The 10946-nt window shown below is 36.7% G+C and overlaps 1 protein-coding gene across 4 annotated transcripts in view; it reads right to left on the bottom strand.

Moving 5' to 3' along the window:
• Positions 1-4761: 4761 nt before the first annotated feature.
• TBC1D8B (TBC1 domain family member 8B) overlaps positions 4762-10946 on the bottom strand; it is a 50411-nt gene continuing 44226 nt past the window's right edge. For all 4 annotated transcript variants that reach the window (XM_019661481.1, XM_019661482.1, XM_019661484.1 and 1 more), the window contains 2 exons: positions 9779-9876; positions 4762-7235 (listed from right to left, as the gene is read on the bottom strand). In XM_019661481.1, coding sequence (XP_019517026.1) covers positions 6840-7235; positions 9779-9876 — 494 coding nt within the window. In that variant the 3' untranslated portion in view covers positions 4762-6839. The remainder of the gene's footprint in view (positions 7236-9778; positions 9877-10946) is intronic.

Here is a 10946-nt window from a genome sequence, read left to right as displayed (position 1 = left end):
TTGTATGATTCTCTTTATATGAAATGACAAGGAAAGGTAAACTGATATAGATAGTAAAATGAAATTGGATATTCACATGTAACAGTATGAAACTTGACCCTATCTCACACCACTCACAAAACTTAACTCAAAGTGGATTAAAAACTTAAATGTAAGACCTGAAATTATGAAACTCCTAGAAGAAAACAGAGGAAAAAGGCTCTTTGATATGGAACTTTGTGATGATTTGGAAATCACACCTAAAGCACAAGCAACAAAATAAAAAATAGACAATTGGGACTACATGAAACTAAAAAGCTTCTGCACAGTGAACAAAATTATCAACAAAATGAAAAGACAACCTATGGAATGGGAAAAAAAATATTTGCAAACCATCTATATGATAAGGGGTTAATTTCCAAAATATATAAATAACTCATACAATTCAATAGCCAAAAAAAACCCCCAAAAGTCATAAATACACATTTCTCTAAAAAAGATATACAAATGAAACGACAGCAAATAGGTACATGAAAAGATGGTCAACATCATTAGTCACTAGGGAAATGAAAATTAATGAGATATCATCTCACACCTTAATAGGTCATCATCAAAACAACAGGAGATAACAAATACTGGCTAGGATGTGAAGAAAAGAGTACCCGTGTGCACTGTTGGTGGGAATGTAAATTGGCACAGACACTATGGAAAACAGTATGGAGGTTCTTCAAAAATTATAAATAAACTACCACGTGATCCAGCAATTCTAGTTCTGGGAATATATCCAAAGGAAACAAAAACACTAATTCAATAATATATTTGCACCCTCATGTTCATAGCAGCATTACTTACAACAGCCAAGATATGGAAAGAACTTAAGTGTCCTTTGATGGATGAATGGATAAAGAAGCCATGGTATGTATGCTTGTGTGCATATATGTATGTATGTATGTATGTATGTATGTATATGTGTACACACACACACACACACACACACACACACGGGTGCCAAAAAAATGTATGCACATTTTAAGAAAGGAAAAAAACTGTATTAAATTTGTAATAATATATACTGACAACAAAGATGAATACAAGTCACGTTTGACTTCTGCAATTACAAGAGGTGCTCAAAGTGGTTACCATCAGCGTCCAGACACTTCTGATTATGGTGAACTACTGCTTGAGCAACACTGACCAAAGTATTTAACGTCTCTTAAAATGTGTATACATTTTTTTGTGTGTATACACAGATACACAAAATAGGATAGGATATTATTCAGTCATAAAAAATGAGGAAATCTTACCATTTGCATGGACCTTGAAGGTATTATGCTAAGTGAAATAAAACAGAGAAAAACAAGTACTACATGATCTCCCTTCTATGTGGAATCTAAACAAAACAAAACCCACACGCACACAAAAGAGATCAGATTTGTTGTTACCAGAAGCAGGAGGTGGGGGAAAGGGGGAATTGGAGGAAGGTGGTCAAAAGGTACAAACTTCCAGTTATAAGACAAATAAATATTAGGGATGTAATGTACAGCCTGGTGACTATAGTTAACACTATTGTATGATATATAGGAAAGTTAAGAGAGTCTAGATCCTAAGAGTTCTCATCACAAAGAGAAAACAATGTGTTTTGTTTTTATCATATCTGTATGAGATGAGATGATGGACATTAACTAAATCTATTGTGGTAATCATTTTACAATATATGTAAATCAAACCATCTTGCTATACACCTTAAAATTATACAAAATTTATACTATGTAAATTATTTCTCAATAAAACTGGAAAAAAATATTAAAAATCAGTGAAGATGCTAACACTCTTCATAAAAGATATAAGAATGGCCCATACATACATTAAATGATGCTGAACTGCATTAGTCATCAGTGAAATACGAATTAAAACTACAATATGAACTACTACTACACACCTTCCAGAATGGCCAAAATTAAAAAGTCAAATTTTAAGGACGCCAAATGCTGGCGAGAATGTGGTGCAACTGGAGCTCTCATACACTGCTGATGGGAATGCAAAATGATTCACCTAATCTAGAAAACATTCGGGAAGTTCCTTATGAGGTTAAAAATATATTTATATGTTCCATCAATCCCCACCAATCCCATTCCTGAGTATTTATCCTAGAGAAATGAAAACATGTTCACAAAAAAATGTGTATGCAAATGTTCCTAGCAACATTATTCATAACAGCCAAACCTGGATACAACTCAAATGTCAATGAACAGGTGAATGGATATACAAATTGTGGTCTATTCATACTAATGAAATTCTAAAAAGAATAAACTTCCAATATGGGCGACAGCATAGATGAATCTTACAGATATTACGCTGGGCCAGAAATGGCAGACACAAAAGAGAATGTACTGTGTGACCCAATTGCTATGATATTCTAGTAAAGATGAAATTAACATATGACAAAAAGCAGATCAAGGGTTGCCTGGGCCTGTGGGTAAGGGCGGTTGACCTGGTTGGGGAACAAGGGAACTTTTTTGGGTATTGAAAATGTTCTATACCTTGATTGGGGTGTGGGTGGATACACCACATGTCAAACTCATCAACATGTACACTTCAAATGGGTACATTGATTTGTATGTAAATTATACCTCAATAGTGTATTTTAAAGAAAATCAGAGAAGTGCAAATCAAAACAGCAATGAGATACCATTATACGCCCACCAGGGTGGCTAAGATGAAAAGTGGCAGACCATTCCAAGTGTGTGTGAGGACGCAGACTTACCACAACTGTTGATTATGACTGACTGGAGTGTTAGCTGATACAGCCATTTGAAATACCACTTGGCATCTACTATCTGACTCCTGATATTCATGCCATTGTGTAAGCCTCTCCCCTTGAGAGTGAGCGCCACCTGTGAGTTGCCTTTAACCAACAGAATATGGCAAAGGGGATGAGATCAGTACTGTGAGATTCTGTTACTTTATGTAAGATGCTGTTTTTAAAATTTTTTTTTAATTGGGGAATTGGGGGAGGGGAACAGTGTTGGGGAATTGGGGAAGGGGAACAGACAAGTTGTTGTTCTTCAATCTTCATTGTGGAGGGCGCCAGTCGCCATCTCGCTGCCCGTCGGCAGCTCGTGGCCTCTAAGCTCAAGGTACTGTATTCAGTCTTAGTTGCGGGTGGGCGTAGCCACCATCCTATGTGGGAGTCAAACCAGCAGCCTCGTTGTTAAGAGTGCACGCTCTATCCACTGAGCCATCCGGGTGGCAGCTCAGCTCAAGGTGTCGAGTTCAGTCTTTAGTTGCGGGCAGGTGTAGCTCACCATGTTGAACAGGCAACCTTGTTGTTAGGAGCACGTGCTCTTACCAGCTGAGCCATCCTGCCACCTGTTGGCAATTCAGTGACAGCTCAGCTCGGGCGCAGCATCATTGGCTCATGTGGGAATTGAACCGGCGGCCCTGTTGCTCAGAGCTCGTGCTCTTAAACCAACTCTTAACCAACTGAGCCACTCGGTCGGCCCTCTAAGATGCTGTCTTGCCAGCAGACTTGCTCTAGAGGTTCCTTGCTGGACTGATGAAGTAAGTGACCAATTTGGAGAAGCCCACTTGGCAAGGAACCTTGGGCAGCCTAAAGAAGCTAAGGGCAGCTGGTAGGAGCTGTGTGAAGCGTCTAGGAACTGCGGATGGCTTCCAGCTGACTACCAGCAGAAAGCTGGGGCTTCTGGACCACAATCCTAAGGAAATAAATTCTGCCAACAGCCTGAGTGAGCTTGGAAGTGGATTCTTCCCCAGTTGAGCCTTGACATGAGAACCACCTTGGCTGACACCTTGGTTGCAGCCATGTGAGATCCTAAACAGAGGAGCCAGCTAATCTGAGCCCAGAGTCCTGACCAACTGAAAGGGTGAGATAATAAACGTGTGTGTGGTAATTTGTAACACAGCAATAGAAAACAAACAGTGCCCGATGTCCATTCCAGCCTCTTAGTGTGCCGTCCTGTACTGCAGAGGCTAAAAAGCTAAAACAGAGATTTCTCAGATTCCCTGGCAACTAGGATTCTGGATATATTATAGGCCAATCAGATGTATACTCGTGAGACTTGAACAACAGAAGGGAGGTGGAGGCTATGGTACTGCCATTTCTGCTGGTAAATGTGGTTGTGAAGATGTTGGGTTGTTTAATTGCAGTTTAGTCGCTAGCTGTGGGTACTGAGAGGCTTGGCATCTATTTTGCTGATGTAAATCATAGCAGGTGGGGCAAGGATCTGGAGGTAGCAGCTGTAATGTTGGCTTTTCATCATGGCAGTGGGAAGTAGCAGTTTCCTAATCGTAGAAGAATTAGCAACTCCCTTGGTGGCCTGGTTCTGTGCTGTAACTGTGGATGTTGTTCTTGAAAGCTCAATTTAGAGTCAGTCCTCTTGATAATTCTGTAAGCCACTTAATGTCTGGCAATAAATCTTTTCCTGACTAAGCTAATTAGAGTGAATTCTGTTCTCTGCAACTGAATCTTAACTAACATGGGACGGAAGTCCTTAAGTGATAACTGAGTTAAGTGTAAATAAAAATTTATCGTAACAAATAGTAATATGTAAACCATTTTTCATGTTTATTATAATAGATTTATAATATGTAGTTTTATAAAGACAAGTAAAGCTACTTTATAACATATTTAATTTAATGTATAACATACTGGTTCAGTTTGACACAGACACATAAGATTTTTTTTTTAGCTGAGCCATCCTCCCGCCTGTTGGCAGCTCAGCAGCTGCTCAGCTTGGGCCAGGACTCGAATGGCTGTTGCTCAGAGCTCACACTCTTGAGCGAGCTCTTAACCAACTGAGTCACTCGGCCGGCCCTTACATAAGATTTTTAATATTAAGAACAACCCATTTGCTTAAAAAGGTAGCCACTATAAAACTATGTGTTTAGCTTATTTCTCCTGCAGACTCACAAAACAAATGTTTAACTTGACTGTATAATCTTTTTGCAACTCAAAAATCTCTTTAAGCATTCAATTTTAATTAATATAGACTACAATACTAAGGTAATCTTTAATCTTCTGACTTAAAAATCATACCAAATATTAATAACATATGCGCTTAAGAATCTTTTATGTAAATACAATTGACAAAATAGTAAACAAAGTATGTGCAATAGTGCCTTTGTACATAAGCGCAGAGCCTCGTGTCTTCCTAGAGCTACTGCAGTCTAATTTATCAATCATTGCATAATAGCAGATGTGTGGTAGTTTACATATAAATTATTAACTCTACAATCTGGGCATGTTTCAGCAAATCATTTCTAAGAAAAGGAATATATGCTTATTTACCAACTATCTCTTTAAGTGGTATTTTCCTTGAAAAGACAAGGTTGAGCAAATCATTTTGAAGATACTACTACTAAGTGGTTGGCCAAGCCCAATTACTGAAATTTTCAAAGGTTCTACATATAAATTCTTTAGTCTCTCTGAAAATAACATATTCTATGGTGACAAAGCCCTCTGTGTTAGACCTTGTTCACAGTGGAGTCTTGCCAAAGGCAGACTACTTGTATACCAATGTCTTTCCAGAAAAGGAGACTTCTTGGGTCACTCTAAAGAATATCTACCCTTTCGCTGTTTCACATCCAAAAGGTCAATGGGATTAAAACCAAAGTCTTTGGTGAAGAAAGAAGCTGCAATGGATTTCTTCCCACAATTCTGAAGTCAATTGATTAATAAATTGCTCTTGTCAGAAACAGCATAGAAGGTTAAACAGGTGTGATTTACTTTTTTTTAAAGTGCTAACAAAGCCTATTATTTCCACTTGGACTTGCATTGTAATGACTGACATATGAGCAGCATTAAGTATATAGAAATTATACATCTAAATCAGATAGTCAAAACTTTTTAGATAGATACCAGCAATTCTATACATTACCTTAACAATCATTATAGACAAATATACTTTATGAACTTGCCAGACTAATACAATAATTCAGTCTATCTAACGTAACTTAAGATATATCTGGTGAAAATCCAAAATCTAAAGCTGGAACCAAAGCAGTCACAGGCTATTCTGAGATAAATGCCACAAACCACCGTGCTCCAAAGAATTTCAAGTAATTTCTCAGTTTAATGAGAGACCTATACAGTTAACTGAACTGTTTCTTAATCCTTCTGAAAAGGCTGGCTTTATCCAGCTTAAATCCAAATCCAATATTGTTTTCCCTTATATTAGCCCTGCCAGAGTTTTGAGTTCTTGCTTTGTTTTTATCAGTAACAGCTAGAAGTGTGAGTCAGCAGTTTCTGAACTGCTCAGGTAGGGAGAATTCAGAAGTTACTAAAAAAATTACTTTTAGAAGACCGAATGAGGTTAACTTTAAAAAGTTAATACTATTTCAGTTAGGTAACTTGAAAATGAGCCCCCAGTATGGTAATCTTGTAGATAATTAAGACTATAAATCCAAAAGCCTGGTTTTCTAAGCATTCTAATAGGACTGAGGAAATTTGGAAAGTAGCGTTTATCAATATGACATATTGTCATCACTAATACTCAAATATAACACACATTTTCAAAATTATCAGTTAATTCATATGTAAATAGCAACACAAACAAGTAATTTCTTACTAAAGCAATATGGTGGCGCCCTCTGGTGGCACCATTTAGCATACTCCCCAGATATAGCATATCTTGTAAAATATAAAAAGTACATTTGTATTGGAGAGTATCAAAATTAGAGATTACTACAAAGGAATGAATCATTGTTCCTCCAATAAACTTTTTTAAACCTTTGAACACATTGGTAACAAGATAAATCCCTGATTTCTACTCCCAGGAATTAAGCTGACAGCTACAGGAATCTTAGTAAACTTGTCTGATAGGCAATTTCTGTTAAGAGATTTACATCTTGGTTCTAGAGCTTAACTGAGAGGTTTTTGCATTTTCTAGTTTGGTTTTTACATCTATGGGTTTCTCAAAAAACCTCACCAATGCTGGTTCATTCAACAAAGACGCAAGAATCTGTTCAAATGCAAATGACCACTGAGGTTCTTCCCTGGGCAAGGTGGGATCTTTCTCCAAGCTGCTCTCTGGTTTCTCCTCACAGGCTCCTCCAGAATCACCAACTGTACCAGAGAAACCTTTGGCTGATGATGTAGAGCCATGTAGTTTCCTTCCAACTTCTTCCATCCTGAGCAAAAGGCTGGTCACAACAGCAATGGCTTGATATAACGACTCTTCTTCACGGTCCCCATGAAATAAGTTATAAAGTGTCTTTGAAAACTGAATAAATTGTGACTAGAAGACACAAGTTGGAAATATCACATTTGATATTAGATTTAGCAAATATAAAGGGAGCTTAGAAGTGAATAGTCTCCTATTTAGAATTTGTACTATTTAACCTTCACCACAGAAGTTACAAGAATAGATTAATCCTCAAATAAATCTTGGTTCTAGAACAGGGGTCAGCAAACTTTTGAGACGGAAGAGCCAATCCTGTCCCTCACAACAATTTAAAAATTATTCGAGAGCCATAAAACAAATGAAATCACCATTATGTGAATAATATCCTTTAAAAATTTCATAAATGAAACTATGAGAGTTTTATTTTCATTTTCAATTTTACTTCAGAGCCACATGTATGTACCCAAAGGGCTGCATGTGGCTCGCGAGCCGCAGTTTGCCAACCTCTGTTCTAGGAAGATGAGTATCAACCTAGATACTCATCTAGAAAATTCCATTTAAGACATCTCATTTGTTGCCTAACAACAGTATATTATATACATATATTATACATATAATACATTCTGGACAGCTTACCTGCCAGCATTCCTTCAGCTTTAGGAGGTACTTTTAATTAGGTAAAGTCCTATTTTTCCCTACATGTAGATCATTCATTCATTAAACAATCTTAATGAAAGGATTAAGAAGAGATCCCCTTGATCTTCTCAAAGGGCTAGAGTGGGCAACTCAACAGGGACGACTTACATTTAGGGAAGAATGTTTTGGGACCTATCTACAATAGTAGTACAAGGTAGCTCTAAGGGGCCCATTTGGACTTGTTTCTCTTTAAAGGCTGAGGTGAGGCCCAAGTGGAGAAATAAACTGGACTGTTTGCTAATTTCCCCTGGATAATCCATGACATTCCAACACAAGAGTCCTGTCAGTTCATCCTACCAGAAAAGTTTATCTGTAAATAAATAACAAATATGAAGACGTCCTTCATAAAAATATTGGGTTGTCAGAGAAACCATGACGCATTTTTGCAACGAAAACCATAGAAAAAATACATCATGACTTTTCCGACAACCCAATATATTCTATCAAACTTACATGTTTTATTTCTTTTTTTTAGTCTGTAGTACTATTTATAAAAATGTTAGAATAAATACTTCCTTATTGATTCATTTAAAAAAGTACTTATTCAACTATCAAATTACGTAGTCTACTAAGCTATTTGATAGTTCTCATTTTGGTAAGGTTTTGGGAATCCTTAGTATCTATACCAACAGATTTTCATTTAATATATATATATATATATATATGAACAAAGACCAACTGAATACTGTGTAAGAAAGAGACAGGTTTAGAATTTTGTCAATACTAGCCATTAGTATAGTTTGAGCAGGTTCAAATACATGATTAGGAACCAGGGTATGACCTATTTTAGTAATTTCTTATTCCTAGCACCTAGCATTGAGTGTGTCATCTAGTAGGCACTAAAAGTGTTTACTGAATAAATGTACATTGCTAATAAAGCTGACAATAGAAAACACCAAAATACATACATACATATATATCAATACACACACACACATACACATATGGTACCAAACAAATGTATACACATTTTAAGAAAGGAAAACTGTATTAAAATTGTAATACTCAATATATACCGATAACAGGCTGGCCGAGTGGCACGATGGTTAAGAGCTGGCTTGGGACGCCAGAGGGCCCGGTTCAGATCCCACATATGAAGGCCAGTGACACTGCCCTCTACAGCTAAGATGCTGAACAACAGCTCAACCTGGAGCTGGGCTGCTGTGAGTTGCCGGCGACGGCATAGGCTGCAGCCCCTGCTGCAGTGGGTTGCCATGGGCTACCGTGTGTAGTCAGCAGCCAGTGTGAGCGGCCAGCAGCCGCAGTGAGCGGCTGTCCAGAAGCCAGCGGCTGATCTGCCTCACCCGGGAAGAGTGCAATGATGGTGCCAACTTGGGCCAGTGAAACAACGTCCTCCATAACTAGACTGAAGAACAAAAAGACAGCAACTTGTCTGTTCCCCTTCCGTCAATTCCCCAGTGCTGTTCCCATCCCCCAATTCCCCAATTAAAAAAAAAATATATATATATATACCGATAACAAAAGATGATTACAAATTCAGGTTTGACTTCTGCAATTACAGGAGGTGCTCAAAGTGGTTACCATCAGCATCCAGACGCTTCTGATTACGGTGAACTACTGCTTGAGCATAGATAACATCTCTTAAAATGTGTATACATTTTTTGGCTGTACACACACACACACACACACACACACACACACAGAGGGTGCCAAAAAATGTACGAGATCTCTTAAAACGTGTTTACATTTTTTTGGCACCTCGGTATATATCCATCTTTTCAATGTTGTCATAGCAGAGGAACTATACTGAAACACTAGATGCATTTAAGCGTTAAAAAAATTTGATCTCCCTCTTCTGTGTTCATGTAAAACTTACAGAGATGATACATAGATTATTTAACTATTTTTGTAATAACATGTAAGTTATTTTAGAGAGGGATACACCCACATTCATAAAAATAAAAACAAGAACCTAGGATCTTTTTTTGGAAGTACTATACCTGATTCATTCTTGGTAAATCTTTAATGTTTTCTTCTTTTTTGAAAAGCTCATCTTGCCATTGACTTAGATATGCTTGAATATCAACTTTTCCTTTGCCTGAATGAAGGGAATAAAATCATTTCATAAGAAACAGTCCACTATATTTGCCCAAATCTCAAAAAGAATAGTTATGATTGAAAGATATTTCACTGAGTTATAAGATTCTACCTGTTTTTTTTATCCAGGAAATGATCTGAATTTACCTTTTATTTCACTTACTGGTTCTCAGGATACTTCTCCATTTCCACTAAACTAAAACTTTTACTTTGGGAAGGCTGGGAACTAGGGAAGACGTGAGGAGAGATGGAGAAGGATGCATTTTAGATTAAACAGTACACCCTGGATGATGTAAATTTCATGTAGACATTTTCATGCATACTACTAAGTTTAAAATAGCTTCTATATGATGTTCTTAATATGTAAATACTAAAGTGGTCTATGGTGGCTCTTTCTCAAAAATTCAAAACACTACTTATTCATTCCTTTGAAGAGTTTAATCAAGATGATATTAAAGTGGCTTTATTAATAATTATTTAATATTCCTTAGAAAATTAGTGGGGGTACTGAACAACCTGGGTAAGTTGTCATAAATAAAGGGATCTTCAGCAATTATTTTTCTAACTGTTACTCAAAAACCTAAAAAGAATGATGGACTTTTGGAGAGCAATTTGACAGCCGCTATTAAAATATTAAATGTGCATATTCTTGGTGACTCAGCATTCTCATACCTCTATGAATTTACCTTATCCTAAAGAAATATGTGTAAAAGTATGCTAAAATTTAAGTATAAAAATGTTTGTTGCAGCATAGTTTGTAATATAAATAATCAGAAACTTAAATGTTCATCAATATTAGGCTATTATTAAAATAAATTATGCTATAACCAAACAATGGAATACTCTGCAACCATTAAAAAGAATAAGATAGATCCAACTGTATTAAACTAAAATGTACTTCCGCAATGTTCCTTTAGTTTAAAGCCTAAGGCTGAATGAGTTGTCCATGATATATCAAAAATCAAAAAAAGCAAACTGTAGAACAGTATTTACAGAATGTTTTGCTTTTTTTAAAAGAGATGTCTATACATGCTTGTGTATAAACAGATCTGGAAAGGACATACTGTATTT

This window comes from Hipposideros armiger, unplaced genomic scaffold (assembly GCF_001890085.2).
Source record: "Hipposideros armiger isolate ML-2016 unplaced genomic scaffold, ASM189008v1 scaffold_350, whole genome shotgun sequence".
Taxonomy (NCBI): domain Eukaryota; kingdom Metazoa; phylum Chordata; class Mammalia; order Chiroptera; family Hipposideridae; genus Hipposideros; species Hipposideros armiger.
This window is presented reverse-complemented; position numbering and strand designations above follow the sequence as displayed.